Source organism: Tauraco erythrolophus, chromosome Z, assembly GCF_009769465.1.
Source record: "Tauraco erythrolophus isolate bTauEry1 chromosome Z, bTauEry1.pri, whole genome shotgun sequence".
NCBI classification, from domain to species: Eukaryota; Metazoa; Chordata; class Aves; order Musophagiformes; family Musophagidae; genus Tauraco; species Tauraco erythrolophus.
The window spans coordinates 86142694-86163132 of record NC_141496.1 but is presented as its reverse complement, the minus strand read 5'-3'; the positions used below and the strand labels follow the sequence as shown (position 1 = coordinate 86163132).

At 41.9% G+C, this 20439-nt stretch overlaps 1 protein-coding gene across 1 annotated transcript in view; it reads left to right on the top strand.

Annotated features, from left to right (window-relative positions):
- Positions 1-19884, top strand: part of ADAMTSL1 (ADAMTS like 1) — a 365777-nt gene extending 345893 nt beyond the window's left edge. The window contains exons 24-29 of the mRNA XM_086629918.1: positions 7787-7987; positions 9041-9221; positions 11685-11892; positions 14972-15081; positions 18002-18222; positions 19778-19884. Coding sequence (XP_086486044.1) covers positions 7787-7987; positions 9041-9221; positions 11685-11892; positions 14972-15081; positions 18002-18222; positions 19778-19884 — 1028 coding nt within the window. The remainder of the gene's footprint in view (positions 1-7786; positions 7988-9040; positions 9222-11684; positions 11893-14971; positions 15082-18001; positions 18223-19777) is intronic.
- The last annotated feature ends 555 nt before the right edge of the window (positions 19885-20439 follow it).

Here is a 20439-nt window from a genome sequence, read left to right as displayed (position 1 = left end):
ATTCTCATGTAAGTGACATTTCTATGAAGATGAGAATTAAAATTAATATTAAGAGTATGCCATTATCATTGCCATTAATTCCCCCATCAGACTCTATCACATTGATTGTATTCTAAATATTGTTTGAAGCTCATACAGTATTGCAGTATTTTCCTTCTACATCAGACTACACTGTAGCATTTCACTGAAATGTATGGCTTTCATTTGCATGTGCATACTGTGTGCATTTCAGTGTATACAGTATGTGATGATACCTCTCCTCGGTTGAACAGCTTGACCATACTGATGCAGCTTTTGTTTTTCAGGCAATCAGACACTAGTCCTGCTGCTGCCAAGCTTTGAAAGCAGAATCAAGAAAGCAAAGTCCTCAAGGCAATCTGCTGCCTTGAGTTTTTTTCCTGTCTGCTGTTTGGTGCCATGAATGAGCTAATCTGAGAATCACTGATCTACAGCAGTGGTCCAAAATGCTGCCACATAAAATAATACCACTGGCCTCTGGGGCAACATATGTTTCGTTTTGGGTTTGTGGTAAGAGCTGCAGCCCTTGAACTTGTGTCTCTAAGCTTTTCCTGGATCACTGGCCTAGATTCTGTTCTAACATAGATAAAAATGATGCAGAGCTCCACTGAGGCAAGTTCTGGTGTAAAACTAGGGATATCAGACTAGCCACAGGTATCCCAGTCTGGAGACCTGTCATTCTGCTAGCTCCTTCACGTAAAAGATTTGTTAGCCTCTTGCACAACTTAAGCTTCCCTCTAGAGTAAGTGTTAAGGGAGATTTCAAACACTGTGGGATTTCTATCCTGTTGGCTTAAGAACCTATCACTTCTCAATTTTGAAGCACTCCTCCTCCGCATGGGTTCTCAAAACTTCTCCCAAATGGCTAAAGCACTCTGTTAGTTGGGTAGAAGTTACAGCCTCTCTGGAGTGAGCAGCACCAGGTTTCCTACGCCTTTCTGCCCTCCACCTCCTGTGCTCTGCGTTTGTGATTTGCCTTGCACCACAGAAAGTCTCCTGGGCTGCTGATACCTCAGGATGTAGCACGTTTATATCAGCCGAAGAAATATGGAAAGGCTTCTACACCAGCACTGACTTTCGCCACATGGGCTGGTAGTCACGTTAAGTGCTAGCACTTGCTCTGTTTTTTGTTGAATTTCTTGTATTGCACTGCTGATCAGTGCTTGCTCCACACACCTCTTTTGGGTGTTATTTTTCCCCCATAAATGCACTTGTACAGTTAACCTGAAGCTGTAGCAATGGTGAAGAAGTTTATACTGAAGGGTACTCCTTTTCCATCTTTGTCGTGCACTGAATAAATCCATCAGAGTTAGCTCAGGTGGTCATTTCAGCATGCTGTATCCATTCTCCTAGGCTTTGGTTTCCTGATTTGCCACTGGTGACTGTTCTCAGCCCAATCCTTATTAATACAAGACTCTCAGTGTCTAGGATTCCCGTTGTCAGAGTCATTTTTAGAAAACAGTATTACTATCAGAGCTTGGATATTCTCTTGCGTTTTTAATGGGCCCACCATGTGGCTGGGAACGTTTGGGAACGTTTTTTACAACCTCTGTGGGGCAGGGAATAGGCCTAACTCAATTTTTGTTGAATACAGTGTAAATTTACAATGCTATGTAAAAGATATCTAATAACAACATGTGTGGCATTGGGCAACCAGTTTAGATGTTTTGAGAACCATGTTGTATGTTTAGTATAGTAAGTTTCAACTGCTCTTTTGAAGCCATAAATAGTTATTTAAAATAGCTTCTTTTTTTTAAATGCTGCTGTCATTAGCTGAATTGGCCTATTTCGGGAATTCCTAAATACAAAGCTTTCCTTATCTAACATAAATTCACGTTCATTTGACACCCTTTATGCTATTAAAAATAAAGGTTATACTTACTTTAGTTCTTTCCTTTATGGATCTTCAGGATCACATTACCTTTCATAAGTTTTATTTTGTTCAGTGTGTGAAAGCACTGACAAGTAATTAGCGTAACACCCTGAGTTAAGATTCTGTTTAAATTTACACTTTGTACTATATTGAAAAATCTTTCTCCACAAGACAAACTATAAAGATTTGTCTCGTAGTTTTGTCACTTCAGCAAAGCGAGTTTTACATACATATGACTTTCAGACATGATTTTATTTACCTTCATGTAGTTCAATAGTATTTTAAAAAGTTGAATACATCCTGTCAAATTTTCTTCCTTATGTTAGATACAGGATGGAATTCAATTTAACTGAGTTTTAGGTTTGACATACATTTCTCATTTCAGTCACCTAAGGAGAAAATCAGGTATGACAGGAAATTGGGGAAGTATTTCTCTGTGCTAGTCTGATCTCACCTGCATAGTGTAAACACAGTAGTAGTTTACACTATGCAGGTGAGAATGTGTAATGCAGTAGTGGAATGACATCATAGTAGTTCAGCACCAAGCTTGTGTCTATTCAGATTGATTTGTGGCTTCTCTACATTTTGTTACAAGCATTTTGTTCTTCATTTCATCCTTAATCTTGTTTCTGTTTTGAAAGTATACTTAAATTTTTTGAATGTAGAGATTAGAGTGGAAATACTGTCAAGTTTCAGATCCTGTAGCTGCATTATATTTATCACTTCAACACAGTGTGTTGTGGTTTACCACACTTCTCTGTCAGAGTTCAGTAAAATATACACAGAATCACAGAACTATTTTTTAGCTTGCTTCATTTCAGTTTTAATATAATTAATAATTCTGCTGCCAAATGCCTTCTTTCCTCTTTTGCCAGGCATTTCAGGCAGTAATCAGCAACCATCTTTCATCTCCCAATTTTGCGTGTAGATAGGTACATGTCTGGGACTTCCAGAGACATAAGCCTTCTGGTTTGTAAGTCTAGCCGAAATTTTCTGTGATCTTTCTGTGTCACGTTTATTGTACTTTCTGGTGTCTTGAAACATGCAGTCCTTAAACAATTGGGATGCTTACTTTTTTTCAAACTCTGCCTTTTTTGGTTGATTGAAAGTATTTTGACCTAATGCAGCACAAATATTTGCCTATTTTGCAAGGAGTGATGGCTGATGAATAGCAAGGGTGTAAAACTGAACTTTAAGGTTCAAGCATGTAATTGAACGTTAATGTCAATGGATCCAAACTGCATACTGGAGTGTGTGTTTATATCCAGGCTATGCTGCCCAGACCTATCTCTTAAATAAGAAATAATTTCCAAAGATTAGTCTGTTCGACTGAGAGTAAGAAGGCAAGACTTTGGATTCCGGCTCCACTGCTGGCACATGGCTTGGCCTCGGGTAAGACAGCATGCACCTCCATGCGCCTTGCTTAGCTGTCGGGAGAATGGAAAAGGTGAGCTTACCTCCCATGGCACAGCAGCTTCGGGGCTGCAGTTGGAAAGCTAAGTAGTTTGTTCAGCTCAGACCATAGGGCTATTTTGTTTAAAGGAATTTCAAAGAAACTGTCTCCTCTCGACCTGAAGTCTTCACTCAGATTCCATCTTTAATAAATATTAGAAATATTGCCCGGGATTAATCGGCAGGTCAATAGTAAATTAGAGACCTATTTGTTAGACCAATATGAAAGCATGAAAATAATCTATATTTTAAGAATAGATGTCTTTTTTAAAGACAATGCTGTATATTTTTTGCTTGTATTGCAAACCATATTTAGTACTTGCAAAATTTTTTTGACATTTTCACCATTACTTTCCAAACAGTTCTGCTGATTTAAGATGTAAGGCTGCTAAAAGATGGAATCCACTTGTTTTTTTCTGTCATTCAAATCTGCAAGTGTGAGTGATACATGCTTCATATTTTGTTCTTTTAGCATTAGCACAGTAGCCCAGAGTCTTTGTGCAGCTACCGTCACACAGGAAGTGTGGGGAGCTGAATTTGGCCTGGACTGTGCATTTATTCTTTTCTCTCAAGAAACTACTAGCATTGCTATGAAACATTGGTCTTCCCTTTCCAAATACCCCCTTGTTATCCTTGACATATTAACATTTTCCCTACGAAAAGAGGCAATTTATATTAGATTTTAGTTTGTGTCTCCAGCTTTTGCACATCTGTGGCTCATCCTGGCTTTGAATGCATCCAGAATCACAGTAGATTTTGGAAGGGCAGATGAAGGAAGTATTTTCTTTCTCGACTTAAGAAAGACTGAAAGAGAAGGGTCCTCTCATGCTAGAGCTTTCCCTGCTCAGAAACAGTCCCAAAAAAATGTTCCCTCCTTGCCTTCCCAAGGGTTCTGAAGCACTAAAGCTCTGCATTAGCTGTGCTGTCTGGAAACATACCTCGTTTTTCTTTCTCAGGCATTTCTCAACTCAGGTGTTGAGTTTTGGAAGGATAAAGCAGTCAGTGTCCACAGGGATGAGAGGAAATAGAGAATTGGTGTTGGTAATCTGCATTAAATGGTATTAAAATTATTCCTGGGAGATGAGAAGGGGATATTAATGGAACATGGTTTTTTATTGTACTCTGTTCTCACTTAATATGCATAAAACTTTATCCCACAGCTTATGCATCCATACACACGGGGAACGTAAAGGAAATGTCACTTGTGAAATGTGATTGATGCTTGTTCTGCATACACAAATGAGGAGTATCCATTACATATGAGTCTCATAGGTGTTAGTAAAGTTTTATTGTTAAATGTTAAAAAGAGTAATAATTACGCACTGGCACAATACATGTAGGGAATAGTGTTTGGGCTTTTCCTCCCATATTATTGATTACTGGCTATCTCTTTAGCTGATATTTTATGTATAAATTTTGGAAAAATAATTAATATATAAGGAAAGTAAAATAGTCAGTACAAGGAAGACTGTATTGCTTTGCCTGACAATAAATTTTTTAAAGAAAAAAAGTCACAAACTAAGACTATTTGCACTCTGAAGTCAATTTCGGTTCCTCTGTATTTAACATCAAACTGACCTTTCTGCTCTCTTCATTTATCCTGTGCATGCTGTTTACAAATGCAAACAGTAAAACTGAGCTCACAGCATGTCTTTTTCAGTTGTCATGGCTATATGCTGACCTGTGGAAATCCCTGTAATTATCTCAAAAGACAATCGAACTATAAAAAATTAGAATACTGTAGCCGAAAGTCATGCAGCCACTTACTGTTGAGTTTGTCTATTTCCCATATATTCCTTTGTTTTCTGTTGGTTTTAACTTAGGCAGCCTTAAGCCTATGAGGCTGAAATCTTTCACGTCACTCACTTACTTGACAATGAGCATCTTGGAAATTGGTTGTGTTGTTTTCCAGCACAGGAATAGGAAAAAGCATGTCAGTACCCAGGACAGAAGGAAAAATGTAAAACTAAGCATATCAGGAATAAATATAGAGTGCTTACAGAAACAGGAAAAAAGACTGAGCAGCAAAGCAAGCTGTGTCTTTGTGGTCAGGAAGTAGCGCTGGAGAGAGAAACACCACGGGTAAAGCTGCATTAGACCTTGCCAAAGAAATTAAAACAAATAGCAAAGACTCTCCAGCCTTATAAATAAAAGTGGGAAAAGGGAAGAGAGGAGACCACTGTGAGCAGTGTGCCCTCTCTCATTTAGCCTTTTTCTTTCCCTTTTTCCTTCTTTTTTAATATTTGGCTACATAAACTAGTTCTTTGCCAGTGAGAAACATTGTCAGTGGAACTGCAGATCCTGGTGTGTGCGTCCCTCAATTTCCACCAGAGAGCCCTTGCTCTCTGTAATACTGATTTCACACAGAGAGAACCAGCTCCAAAGAGCAGCTTCATGCAGCCCACACCCTTCCTCACTGTGGATGCAGGCAGGGCTCGCCAGCAACACGGGACACAGCAAAGACCTGTGTACCCACTGCACCAGTGAGAAGCCCAGTGTTTATCCTCCTGAGCGGCAGACGAGGTATCTCCAGTGCCTGGATCTACCTCTCAGCATGAAAATGGCTAGGATGTGCCACGGGTCACCACTGTGTTTTTCTGTCCTGTATGAGTTCTTCTGCTTCATATGAGCAAGAAAGCTTCAATTCTCATGGGCAAGGCAGCATCTTCTGCCATAGGAATAGTGTAATTGGAGGTATGATTAGTGGCAAAAGGAAGACAAGTAAAGACTATAAGAGCCCAGTCCCTACTTTCAGTTTAGGGGTGTGACCAAAGGCAAAAAAAGGTCAGCAAGGGTTCCTAAACAAAGTAATGTGCTCCTCAAATCTCAAGCATTTGGTCCTCATGATTGAAAATCACACTGTTCAGCCTTCCTCGGTAGATTAATGAAAATGGTATTTTTATTCTTGCAGTTATAGGCACCTCAGCAAGGTATAGATAAATTCTTAAGGAAAAAGGTATATTTAAATAAATCTTGATGGCAGCAACTATAAGTCTTCTTACCTCTCTCGTAGGAACAGTACTTGCTCAGGATATGCTAGCTGAGGATCTCCTCAGGTGGACAGACCAGAATGAAAGAAAGAAGAGTAACATAACAGTCACGGTGTCTGTTCGTTGTGTAATGCAGCTACAAAGGCATCATATTCACAACCTTGTTTCTCTCAGTGAATAATAAAAAAATAAATCACATGGAGATGACAATGAAAAAATACCAGCTGATGGAATTATTCCTTTATATTAGAACAGTCTTCCATCATTTAGTGTTATAAATTTGTACTCTTCTTTTTTTTTATCCCATTCATTTTGAAGAGTGCTAGTATGAATGTTCATGTATGTATGTTATGTCTGTTTACATAGTACACTTGTTTCAGAAAGGATTTTGTATAAAATAAAGTCATTTGTTACACGTACATACTAATATAAACAAAACAGTGTGAAGCTGCATTATAAGAAACTAACAATCAGTATAGGCTACATTCACAGAAACTTAGCCAGACCTTTCTTGTATCAGTGAGATGCATGGAAATGCAGGACTAGCCTAAGCCACAAGCAGTCCAAGTAATATATGCCATCTCTTGCACATGGCTTTTCTGGCTCTCCACCAAGACAGGTTGCACCATGGAAACTGCCTAGTCCTTTCTTTTTTCCAGGGAACTATGTAAGGCATCTTAGCTATCTTTCCTAGGGACTGGCAAAGTCTGCAGCTAGTATGAGGACCACAGGGAATAGTATCTTACAGATGCTCTCCCTCAGCTCAACAGGCAAGGAACCCATTCTGAACCTAAACTGCATCAGCTGTACTGGTGATCCACAGGTATACCCTTATAGTGGTTCAGAAGAGCAGGTTTTTTTCAGTTGCTGGTTTTGGTTGGTTGTTTCTTGCAGAACTGCCTGTTGCTCTGACAAAAAAAATAAAAACAACAACTCCTAAAGCTCAATTTTATCTCTTTGTTTTTTCAACAGTTTTTTATGGAACAAAAAATTTTGTGTAAACTTTTGTGTAACAAAAACTTCTCATTTTTAGTATAAAAAATGAGACAGGAAGATGGCCCTGTGGTTTAAACAGGAGGTTTGGAGACCAAGTTCTCTTTGTCCTTCTTGCTAATGCGTGCTCCTAGAGCTTATGCTAGGTGTGTAACCTCCCTATCCCACTTTCTTCAATACTAAAATGAGTATGATCCAAATTAACAGGAACCTGAGAAGACTTGATATGAATATTTCCAAACTAATCTGAGATTTTCATATGGTCGATTAACTGGCTTTTGGATAATATTTTTTTCAGCTGATGCGAAGGTATTCATTACCACAGTACTCCTATTTTTCATTATGATAAAATGAGGAGAAAATGGGATGAGATCGAATTTTTCCCACAATTTGGATCACTTCAAATAATGTAATTTTGCAGCAAGTACTCAGGAGGTTTCTTTCACGTCCCCGTCTTTTAGGTTGTGCTGTGGATGGTCATCCCACCCCGAACATCACTTGGCTTTACTCTGGCAAGCCTCTCAGTCTGCAGCATCGCCTCCTGGCAGCTGGCCGGATTCTTCAGGTATTCAACGTCAGTGATGCTCCTGATGGTGAATTCAGCTGCCTGGCTCAGAATGAGGCTGGCTCACTCACGCAAAAAACGTCTCTGGCTATCCAAGGTAACTTTCCAGTTTCAGTTCTGCTGCCCTGTGAAGCCCTTGCTATGGACTTCCCTGCACTGCCTTTCTCGTCCTGGATTTCTCCTCTATGAAATCAAAGCTGTCGTGTGCAGAAGGAAATCAATGTTTTGATGTCTTGCTGCCATGGATATAGATTTGTAGGGCTACCAGTTACCTTACAGTGTCTTAAATTTTACTTTATCAAAATGACACCTGATATTTGTGGCCTGCTGAGCATAAAACACGCCTTGCTGATTCAAGCTATGCTTTTGCTTTTTGAGTCTGGACAATTTTCTTGTCCAGAAATTCAAGCCAGAAGTGTGACAGTTTGAACTCCTAAAATTAGAAACCTCTCTGTTAACCAGTTAAACTCAGCTTTTCACAGTCTCTTCTTGCTTGAAAACTCTTCACTTGTAAAAACGCTGCAGCCGTTACATTTACCCTAGAAATAAGCTGATGGTGATAAAGCCACAGAACAGAGCAGTGCAGACAGGTTGGAACACAATATGTGGCTTTCCAATTGTTCCAATTGTGTTCCCATTGTCAGGGAAGGAGTGAAGAAGAATCTAACTTTTCCTTAAATTTTGCCATAGAATTTTAAGTGTGTTGCAACTCCCCCATTCATCTTCAGTGTAGATGATCTATATATCTACCTGGTGAAAAACACACTGTTGTAAGATTGTAGATACTGCTGGTAACTGTAGTTAACCACATCTTCATTAAATCACATGCCTTGAAAAACACGGATGCAATATATCCTGCATCACTAACATCTGGCTTCAATTAACTACTCTACCATGTCATTCACTTTCCCTGCCTGATTCTTCTAAGCAACAAAAGATTGGATTTCTTACACCAAAGACAGTCAGTGGCTTACATGAGCTGGAATCCCGTTCCTTCTTTGTTCATTGCCTAATATCTTGTAGGTGTATGTGAGTCCTAATATTGGTCCAAATATTTCATCCTGGAGAACATCTTCGACTCTTCATTTTCTAAGGGTCTCCTACTGTCAGTTTTTGAGTGTTAACATGTCTCTCCCACACTTTTTGACAGAATACCGGTGGTCAGCAGACAAGCTGACGGCTTGCTCGGCTTCCTGCGGCCACAAAGGGGTGCAGCTACCCCAGCTGAGGTGCTTACTGGATGGGGCCGAAGTCAACATATCCCACTGCAAAGAGAAGCCCAAGCCAGCCCTGCAGCCTGTCGCATGCAACAGAAGAGACTGCCCTTCACGGTTCGTCTGTCACATGTTAAAATGTCATACGTCCTTTTAAGATGTGTTTGAAGAGTTCTTTCCACTGGACATCATGCCATTGCAGCCTCTCTGGTGCCTGTCTGAAGAAAAGTCATGGCTAAAAGGGAATTTATAAGTGCTTAACCTAGAAAGTTGGGAATTTGTAGCAAGATTGGTGGAAAATATTGACAGTAGATGGTAGAACAAGAGTTCACTCCTTCAGTAATTAGATTAGAAAATAATAGAGAGGCTATTTCCTACACTTTATTAGCAAAATTCACAGCTTGAGTCGTCTTGGGTAATTCCAGTCTCACCTGATGTTGGATGTAAATATCGTGCCTGTTCTGAGCTCTCTACATATGGGAGTTTCATTACCCAAGAACTGTAGAGTCATGTTTTTTGTGTTCCACATGGCTTCATACCAGTTTATCCCAACAGTATAACAGACAAGAAGCTAGGTTTAGCAGCTGTTTTGGAGTTTCTCTGTTCCCTGAACATCAATATGAGCAGGACTGTAGCTGCAGCTGCAAAGAATTCACTTAGCAGAGTGGAAGGGTCTTTTGTAAAATGGGCACATTCCATGAGATCTAGTGGGCATGAAGCAGGGTCAGACTTGAGTTCTGTCTCCTTCTGGAAATTGCTGTCTTGTGGTTTCTTTGGGATTGTAACTCTCTGCCCCTGTAATCCCCTGTTTTTCAGTTACTGTTAAGCACAATGGAGTCAGGACAGCATGAAAGACTTTTGACTACACTTAGGTCTTCCTCTGCAAAACACTTTCCTTCTTTGACACCCTTTGATGCAAACAAGAATACATCTTGAGTGCCTATCCAGAGAGGCAGCGTAGTGTTATACTCCTTCCATGCTAAAAATGTCCTACTTCTGCAATTCAGTGGCTCCTTAACTGAGATGTGTAAACGTGCTTTTCCATATTTTTCTGGGTTTTTATTCCCTCGTCTCCTTTATTTCCACTGTGGACATGGTGTGTTTCAATATACACACACTTAAAAGTAGCCAGGATCTCAAGAGAAATTTAGTACAACTTCTCTCATTCAACAGTGTTTTGGGACTTGTACTAAAAAAGAGAGTTGAAGCTGAAGCAAGGAGAGGTGCTAAGCAACCTGATGAGAAGTAAGTGGCCAGATTTACCGCTCTTGCTGTGTCTTGGGAATACGGAAAGGTTCTGTTTAATTACCTTCTAAAGCATATTCCTACCCCTCTTTGCAGGCAAATGTTTTCTGAGTTGCCAGCTGAGTCATAAGAAGGAAACCAAAAGAGATTTGATGAAATATGAAACATGGTCATTAGCAGCAGTTTTCCTTGGTGATGGCAGTAAATTCCATGGGAATGGTTTATGTCTTTTTATACCTTTCCTGAACTGTAATGCAATCCACAATCCTCCCTCAGCTCCTGAAAAACTGCTGAGATGTAAGCTTGGAAATAAAAGTTGATTGAAATGTAGAGCGGAGCTTTATGAGGGGTGCGGAAACTTCAGACTCAGCCTCACCAAACTGCATGAAAAAAAGTAGTAGTGTTTTTATTTTCCATGTTGGGAGTATGTTTGTTTATATACTTGTTTCTGTGACCACGGGAGTTAATCACCCACGAAGACTAAGGAATAGCAATGGATGCCTCTCCATGGGACTGGAGAATGCCTATTGCCTATTTTGTAAAGTAATCATAAACACTGCTGGTGAAGGGCGTGATAGGCACTCTTTTCCTCTCAATAACACACAAATCCTGCCTAGTATCCTGAAACTTAATGAAGCAAACTGCTGACTTGATCATAAAACTCTTCAGGAAACTAGCAATCACTTCCATCCTTCCTGTTCCTACCTACCTCCTTCCCAAACCTGACTGTATATCACTTAATGATCCTTGAAGAGACAAAGTGTGTTGTACATCTTGGTAAGAGTTTGGATCTGGACTATTGTTTTCTGTTGTTACAGGCTTTTTACTGGTTAGACAGCATTTTTTAAGCTTCAGCAACAAGTTCAGAGTCCTGTGAGCTACCCCAGCAAGTTTACAGAGATAGCTTTCCCTACTAAGGGGTGTAAATGGGCTAGTCATTGCTGTCATTGTGACTGTAGCCTGTGACCAAGGTCTTCATGGCACTGTGGTGTAAGAGCAGTCAATTTCTTGCCCAATCCCTGTGCCTGGGCAAGAAATATTTACTAAGCCTTTAAAAAGAGCATTAAGGGCTGGAAAATGAATTCTCAGCCCAAAGAGCCTTGAGAAAGATAATTTAATGAGAAACATGCTGTATTCTCAGCTTTTGTGCTCTGAGCAGTTTTCAGTTGGTACTATGGGAGGCTGAGGCACTCAGCACCCTCCAGGATCACACTCTAAATGAACCAAGCCATTGTTGCCTTTCTTTGGTCCAATACATAAAGACCTGTTGACACCAATGACCTTGTAGACGGTGGCACGTATCTGCTCCCTGACTGGCTCACCTTTCTCTCACAGGTGGATGATCACGTCGTGGTCTCCTTGCACACGGAGCTGCGGTGGAGGCATCCAGACGCGGCGAGTGACGTGCCAGCAACTGACAGCAAAAGGCAGCTCTGTCCCAATGTCGAATGAGGCTTGTACCCAGGTGTCCAAGCGCCCTGTGGACACACAGAGCTGTAACAGGCAGCCCTGTGTTGAGTGGGTGGCCTCCTCCTGGGGCCAGGTAAGGAGCAAGCCAGCAGTCCAAGGACAGCCTCACAGTGTGGGCTAGAAAAAAGTGACAGAAAATGAAAGGAGTGATTTTGCACCCTGATATCTTTAGGTTATGGTCTGCAGGCTTTTGAGGAGGTAACTAATTTGCTTAGCTCTTTCAACTTCATATTTGATGCACTGCATGCTTGGATTTCTGTAGCTTCCTGCAATACCTAGAAACGGTGTTTGTGGACAGGACTTTTACTGCAGACCTCTGTATGGTCCCCAGTGGAAAGGTCTGCAGCTCCTCTCCTAGTGACAGGTGACGTATATGGGAAACAACCTTCTCCAAGTCTTATTTCCCTTTACCACCCAGAGAGTGTGTTTCAGTTTTGGCTGGCAAGAGTCAGGACTGGTGATTGTGATAGGTTTGGGGCAGGGTGGGGGTGTACAATAACCCAGTTTTACAAAGTTGCTGACGCTGTCTGAGAACATCAAAAAATTAGAGATTTCTTGATTTGCTTCATGACGAGAAGTAGAATGGAGAGCTAAAAGCGTGTTCAGACTACTTCATGCTCTTCTGGAGATCTTCAAATTCTCTCCTCGCAGCTTTATACGATGATCAGATGTTAAAAAGCTTCAGTCCACAAATACCAAATGTTTCAAGTATTTAGAGTTAAATAGCTTTATTGTGGGAATCCACAGAAGAGTTTCGTCTTTGTCTCTCTGTGAGCTATGAGATTTCCTGAGAAGATACTTGTCAATATATACTCAATTAGAACCTGGAACCAGTCACTACTATGTGCTTTCCTCCCTTTTCTCTCCACTCCAGCTTGACTGAGCTGTATGTGAAGGTTGATAAGTCCACTACAGTCCAGATTTAGAGGTAGAAACACAGATTTTAGCCCAAAGATCTCCAGAGTGGTGATTCACATGGGGATATAGCATTCCAGAATGAATGAGAGATAGAGTTAAAACCACAGAAACCAATTTTTCTAGAGGGTACAGCAAGATACCAGTACTATTTTAACACCACTTGTGGTGAAATACACATTTTCAAAAAGAAAAAGAAAAAGCAGTGTGGCAAAACCAAAGTAATCATACATCTAATTGAAATAATGAGTCAGGTAATGCTATAGAAGTGAGGCTTCTTACCATGCAAGAAAAGACTAAGAATAAAATGACCTAGAGTAATAACTATCATTCTTGACATATAGTGAGCTGTCATTAAATATTTTGTCTCCTTTTCTAATTAGCGTGTGGTAAGTCAGTTTTAAAACAATGGCAAATGCTATCTCATAGTATTAGAGGTTAGAGTAATGCAATAGTTTCTTATTAATAACCACATGCATTCTGTATTTGTGTGGATTAAACTGCACAACCTATTGAGCTTGTACCAGGGTTTTTTACGATGTTAGTAGTAAACAGTGTCTTCAGCTATGAAGACTTGTTATTGTTCGCTACTTGGAAACAACTTCATTTAACTCTTGCCTGTGTATTTTGGAGATTTCTCTCATAAAAGATGAATAAGTTATTGTATTGCATTTAAAAGTAGTGCTTGGAATTATGCTTTTATTTGAAAGGAGCAAATTTTCACTCCCTGTGGAATTCCAAGTAAGGACCGAGTTATCCTTGCAAAAGCCAATTACCTCATCCTTATTTTGTAGATCATTATGGGCTGTATTTTTTCCCCATGACATCATACTCAGCTGAGACAATCAAAGAGGTCTGAATTAGTTAGACCTAACCTTCGTGCATTATAATATAACATTTCTTCTACCTAGCTTAAAAAGAAAAATCAAGTCCCACGTGATTCTACACAGCTCAGTGTCCAAGCCAGAAGACTTCTCTAATTACAGTTAGGAACATAACACTGGCTCAGTGGCTCAGTACATCAATGACCATATTGGTAGTATCATGGGGTGTCAGGTCCCCGTTGCCCAGGTGTACTGACTAGTTTTCCTAGACAGACAACCTATTCTACTCCCACCTCTAGAATGAAAGGAAATTAACTCCTTTCATTCATGTATTGATCTCCACTATGTAATGCCATAATGTTTTAAAACCAGTGACTTAGGCTTGCTGATGATGAGGACTGCTAGCCCCTGCAGATATTGCAAACGTGCTCCACATACTTCAGCCAACAACATTTCTATCCACCTTGCTCAACGTGGAGGTTGACTGGGAGCAACTGGAAACCTGGCAGTCACTGCTTCTCTCTCTTAGTTTTTTCAAAGAAGGAAGAAGTAGCAGCTGGGAAGGAGTATTATGTGAGGAGTCCATGGTAGTGCAAAATAGGGCTCCTACTGATGGGGGGGGCAAAGACCAGAGGAATCAGCCAGCAGCCCTCCTGGCAAAAATTCCTCCCTCACACAATAAGGTCCCTTTCTTCAACCCTCAGTCTGTTCTTGAATATAATTTCCAGATACTTAGAAAAACGAATTCTTTCCTAACGCTTGGTACAATTTTAAAAGAACACAAATCCATGCTTCATACCTATAGCTCATTAATATTTAATCGAAGGAGAGGATTAGAAGAGTTAAACAGTAATCATGTCATTGATAAGCTTGAATAGGATAGGATAACCTCAGTATTGGAGCAAGTTTGCAGATCTGCTGTGTTCATCATCCTTGCTGCTTGTGTTTATTGTCCTGCAATGCTTTTAAATTATTAAGTGGAGTGGAATATGTTCTTGGTTCAATGCGTTCTGGTTATTAACTATTTGCTCATAAATTGTGATAGTAAAAGCTGCAAAATGCACAATAAAAGGAATGTACTGAGATTTCCTGTATGGATTATAGGCTCTTGGGTAAGGACATGAGAGCGTTTTATTTGCTCTAACAGATGTATTTAAGATTGAACTATTGAAGAGGAGAGGAGATGAATCCACAGAGCAGATATAGAAATGCAGTTTTAATGCTGCTGGAGGAGAGTGAGGTAGGGCAGAAGATGACTGTGCGCTCAGCCTTCAAAGCAAGCAGAGCTGCAGGAAATACCTGAAAGCTCAAAAGTCGCTGCATGGCAGTATGCGTTTTAGTTCATCAGCAGTCTTATGAGAGGGAATATGTCCCGCCTTTTACCTCCCTTAAGTGATTTTTCTGTGTTCACAGTGTAATGGGCCTTGCATTGGGCCACGACTGGCTGTACAGCACAGACAGGTATTTTGCCAGACCAAAGATGGGACTTCTGTGTCATCGGATCAATGCAGTGCCTTACCAAGGTAGGACAGGAATCTCTCGGTGTCTGAAACCACTTCCCTTTGCAGAGATGTTGAACGGACTAGTGACTCGACTGACAACTTTCGGGTCTCCCCTGTGGAACAAAGAGGTCATGCTGCAACCCATACAGTTACGTGGTACAAATATCATCAGGATTAAGCCCAGACTTCACTATTTCTTCCCGTGAGCCCCAGAAAAAACACCAGTTGGCCAACAATTGGAAAGTCTTCTAGGCATACCAAATCCTGACTGAAAGGCTGTGCTATCTTTCCTTACACTGCCAGTCTCCATCTCTCTTATTTAAACACAAGCTCTAACAGAGGTAAAAAAGGGACTCCAAAGCTTTCGTTTTCCTGCAGATAAACTCCACTGTCAACATTATAAAGACATACTTACTTTACATGAGACTTAGGTATGTAATTCATGCCTGCTCATGACCGAAAATTAATATCATTGACTCTTTGTCTCTCACTTAAGTATTTTCATAGAATCTTAGAATAGTGGAAAGGAATCTCAAGGATCCTCTGGTCCAACCTTTCATGGCAAAACCACAGTATAGAAAGATGACCCAGGACCCTCTCCAGCTGAATCTTAAGTGTCCAATATTGGGGAATTCTTCACTTCCCTGCGGAGATTATTCCAATGACTGATTGTTTTCATTGTGAAAAATTTTCCTCTTGTGTCCAATCAGAATCTCCCCAGGAGTAACTTGTACCCATTGCTCCTCGTCCTTTCCAGATAAAAAGGTAGTCTCCATCTTCTTTGTAGCCACCCTTTAAATAGTGGAATGTGGTGAGAAGATATGCCCTAAGCCTTCTGTTCTCAAGGCTGAACAAACTCAGTTCTCTCAGCCTTTTCTCATACAGCAGGCTTCCCAGTCCTTTGATCATCTTTGTGACCCTTCTGTGGACTCTCTCCAGCCTGTCCACATCTCTTTTTATAATAAGGGCCAAACCTGAACACAATATTCCAGGGGTGGTCTGACAAGTGATGAGTAGAATGGAATGATGACTTCTTTATCTTTGCTGGTGATGTCCTTGTTGATGCAACCCAGCACCCTGTTGGCTTTCTTTGCCGCAACAACACGCTGTATGCTCATATTGACTTCTTGTTCCCCAGAACTCCCAAGTCGCTTTCCACAGAGCTACTTCCCAGATGGGTAGATCCCAGCCTGTGCTGCACTCCTGGATTATGTTTTCCCAGGTGCAAGACCTTACAATTGTTCTTGTTGAATTTCACGAGATTCTTGTTAGCCCACTCTTCCAGCCTACCCAGCGCTTCGTGCAGGGTGGCTCTCCCTTCCGAAGTGTCCACTTCCTCACTCAGTTTGGTATCATCGGCAGACTTCATCCATTATCCAGATCACTTATGAAGATACTGAATAACATTGGGCCCAATATGGATCCCTGGGGGACCCCACCTGTGATAGGTCGCCAGTTTGAACAGAAGCTATTTACCACCATCCTCTGGGTGTGGCCAGTCAGCCAGTTCCCCACCCACTGCACAGACCACTTGTCTAGACCGTCACACATCAGCTTCTCTAGGAGAAGGCTGTGGGAAACTGTATCAAAAGCCTTGGAGAAATCCAGGTAGACAACGTCCACTGCTCACCCCACATCAACCAAGCAGTTCACTTTGTCATAGAAGGCAATCAAGTTTGTCAAGGACCATTTGTCCTTGGTGAATCCATGCTGGCTTCTCCCGGTCACGTGCTTCATTTGACTTGTGATAGCCCTCAGGAGGATTCATTCCATAACATTCCCAGGGACTGAAGTAAGACTGATAAGCCTCTAATATCCTGGATCCTCCTTTAAGCCCTTCTTGTAGATGGGGGTGACATTAGCCTGCTTCCAGTCTTCTGGGATGTCCCTTGATGTCCATAAATTGTCAAAGATTATGGAGAGCAGCCTCACAATGAAATTAGCCAGCTCTCTCAACACTCTCAGGTAGATATTCTTTTAATTTTTGTATCAGGTCGATATTTTCGTTATCTGTGTGACAAATAGGTAGGAACCAAGTGTGCTCATGCATCTTCTGTGACACTGTGTTGAAGGGAAAAGGAGGGTTTCAGAGTCTTGGTTTTGTTCCCACTAGCTGGAAAGCCATAAAAAAGTTACAAAGCACTGCTGGGTCCTACTGGTTGCCACTCCACTTACTGCATCTTTTCAGTAGATGCCTCATTTGGCACTTCATGAAGAGGACATTTTGGCCAAATACCCAAATACTCACATAGTTCAAAGGGTCATCTAGCTCCAGTAGTGCTATACCAGTGTGCACCTGCTGAGGGTGTGATCCTTGAGTGCACTTACAAACTATCTCTCAGCGCACTGGAGTTACCCCTACTTGCACCCGTTAAAGACCTGACCCATACCTATAAAGACAGGCTGAGAGAGTTGGGGCTGTTCAGCCTGGAGAAGAGAAGGCTTCGGGGTGATCTTATTGCAGCTTTCCAGTACTTAAAGGGGGCCTACAGGAAAGTCGGAGAGGGACTTTTTACAAGGGCATGTAGTGATAGGACAAGGGGCAATAGCTTTAAACTGAAAGAGGGGAGATTTCGATTAGATATAAGGAAGAAATTTTTCACTCAGAGGGTGGTGAAGCACTGGAACAGGTTGCCCAGAGAAGCTGCAGATGCCTCATCCCTGGCAGTATTCAAGGCCAGGTTGGATGAGGCTTTGGGCAACCTGGTGTAGTGGAGGGTATCCCTGCACATGGCAGGGGGTTGGAACTAGATGATCTTTGAAGTCCTTTCCAACCCAAACCATTCTATGATTCTGTGATTCTATACCATGCTCTGAGCAAATTACGTTTGTGACGCACAAGGCTTCCTGTCCATGGACATTGTACAACACCCAGAGCAGCACGTGCTTGCTCCCTGGGCAGCATGGTCATGGGTCACCCCTCCCTCCCTCCTGCCCACAGGCCTTTGAGCACCCAGAACTGCTGGACCGACGTCTGCGGCGTGCACTGGAGGGTCAGCCTTTGGACTGTCTGCACAGCAACGTGTGGAAACTACGGCTTCCAGTCCCGGCGCGTGGACTGCGTGCACATCCGCACCAACAAGCCCGTGCTGGAACATCACTGCTCCTGGAGACCGCGGCCAGTGAACTGGCAGCGCTGCAACATCACGCCCTGTGAAAACGGTACGTGGCCAAGAGGAGTGGAGGCAGCGCGGTGCGGTGCGGGGGGACAAAAGAAGGCAGAGCCATCTCTCAGGAACGCATCGCTGGACCTTGCAGTTGGGTGTCCTGGGCAACCTCCAGCCTGAACACGTGCCAAATGCTGTGCCCAAAACTCAGTGCCCCAGGGGGAATGGTGCCCATTGTGGTTTGCTGGTGACAGTGCTAGCGCTGGGATTGCATCCCCTTGCTAATAACATGGCTGATGCAGTCTTAATTTACCGTTAGTGGTACAGACAGAAAGAAAAACATGAATCACGGACTGCTGGCAATAGTTAAAATAGAATAAGTCTAAATCCATTGGGTAAGTTGATGATGGGAATTCCTGGAGTGGAGACTGCTTGTTTCCAAGTGACAAGCAACTAATTGGGCCTGGCAAAGGACTAGAAAGTTACGATTATTTAAAAAAAAACAATGAAGAACAGATTATATGCCTCTTTAGAAACGATCCTCCAACTACGGCAAAGTCCATTTGGGAAGCACCAGGCAGCATAAGTTTAAATCACTAGCTTTTCCTAGTTTAAATCACCAGCTCCCACTTCACGTGCTAATTTTGATGGGCAGATCTCACCCTCTAGCATGCAAGCTGTGCAATCATTGCAGAAGCAGCAGCAGAACCTGCCTGTGCTTGCCTACACCATGCCAGCTCTGACACTCCCTCTCAGTAGAGGCAAAGTAGACTCCATAGGCCCAAATCCATGAGCTGAATTTGGTGTGCCCTAATGGAAATGGAAGGGCTGAGGGCACTTACAGGTACCAAGCAAGACCTTTGCTGTCCCTCCAACCTCTTCTTGCTGTATAAAAATGTCCCACATCTAAATAACAGTAGAGTTATTTGGCACAGACATTACTGGAGAGGACTATATAACTGCTGTGTGATGATCCCCTTTCCTGCCTTAGCATGGGACATGGGAGTCCCTGAGGCAACAACACACCCAAAATGTTGCAAGGATACTGGACAATTTTCCAATCTGGAGCTTAAAAGCAGGATGCTGCTGGCCTTAAAAACTGTCCAAATTATAACAGGACCTAAGACCTAGGGGAGTTCAGAAAGTGTCTTAACATCTTCACCCTAGGCTGTGTTCTGCAACACAAGTGTGAAAAGCACAACACAACGCCTAGTCAGCTGGAGTGGCACTCACACACACTGTCTCTTCAACTGCAAAAGGTTGATCAAAGTGCCTTTCAGCTACTCTGTTAAAATAAGTTTCCAGTTTCATTTACTACTTCATTTTTGGTTTAACAATTGTTATGAAACCACTGGAGCCTCCCAAAAATGCTGGTAGATAACAAACTGACAGAGTGTTGAAGAAGCCTCAGAAACCCTCTTGCTAGGCTCTGAAAGCAGAGGCTGCCCACAGGTTCTTCTTTGAGCCTTAGACTGCTTGAAGTCCCTGCTCAGCCTTTGAGCACAGCTGTCTTGGTCCTCCTCTTGGCCACCCCATGAAACATTCTCAGGTAGGAAATCCTTCTTCCATTGTTTCATCACCATTTCTTCTTTTTGTTTCCCCTTTGGCAGTGGAGTGCAGAGACACCACAAGGTACTGTGAGAAAGTGAAGCAGCTCAAGCTCTGTCAGCTCACCCAGTTCAAGTCACGCTGCTGTGGGACTTGTGGAAAAGCTTGAAGACAAGAGCAATGAAAATGGAGGAACAAGGGGATCACAGCCTCTGCTTCACTGAGGCAAGGACTTTTACAGAAAATATAAATGGAATGGAATTCTTTTTTTCATTTTATTTATTTATTTCCCTTTTAAAAAAAAAAAAAAGAAAACCTTTTACTGAATCATTGTTGTAGAGGGACTTGACAAGTTTTCCCTTCTATGAATCTAGGAGACAGAATGCAGCAAACACGGTCATGAGGGTAAACCACAAAGAGTCAGTAAGCCCCACGCCACCAGTGATGAGCCTGAGAGGAGTGGGGCTGCCCCATAATCCATGTGCATGCCTGGGGATACACCAACAGGCAGACAGAGAAGTGGGTCAGCATAAAAACCTAGCATCACATTGGACCAGCACAATGTGAAGCAAATAATCACACAGCTTGACAAGTCATAGAGTACTGGAGGAAAAAAAAAAAGGCTAAAATAAATATTCAGCTGTGCAGCATACAGATGTTTCATCCATCTTAGACTACTTTGAGAATATAAGCATACAATTTGCTTTCTAAACTAATTTGCTAC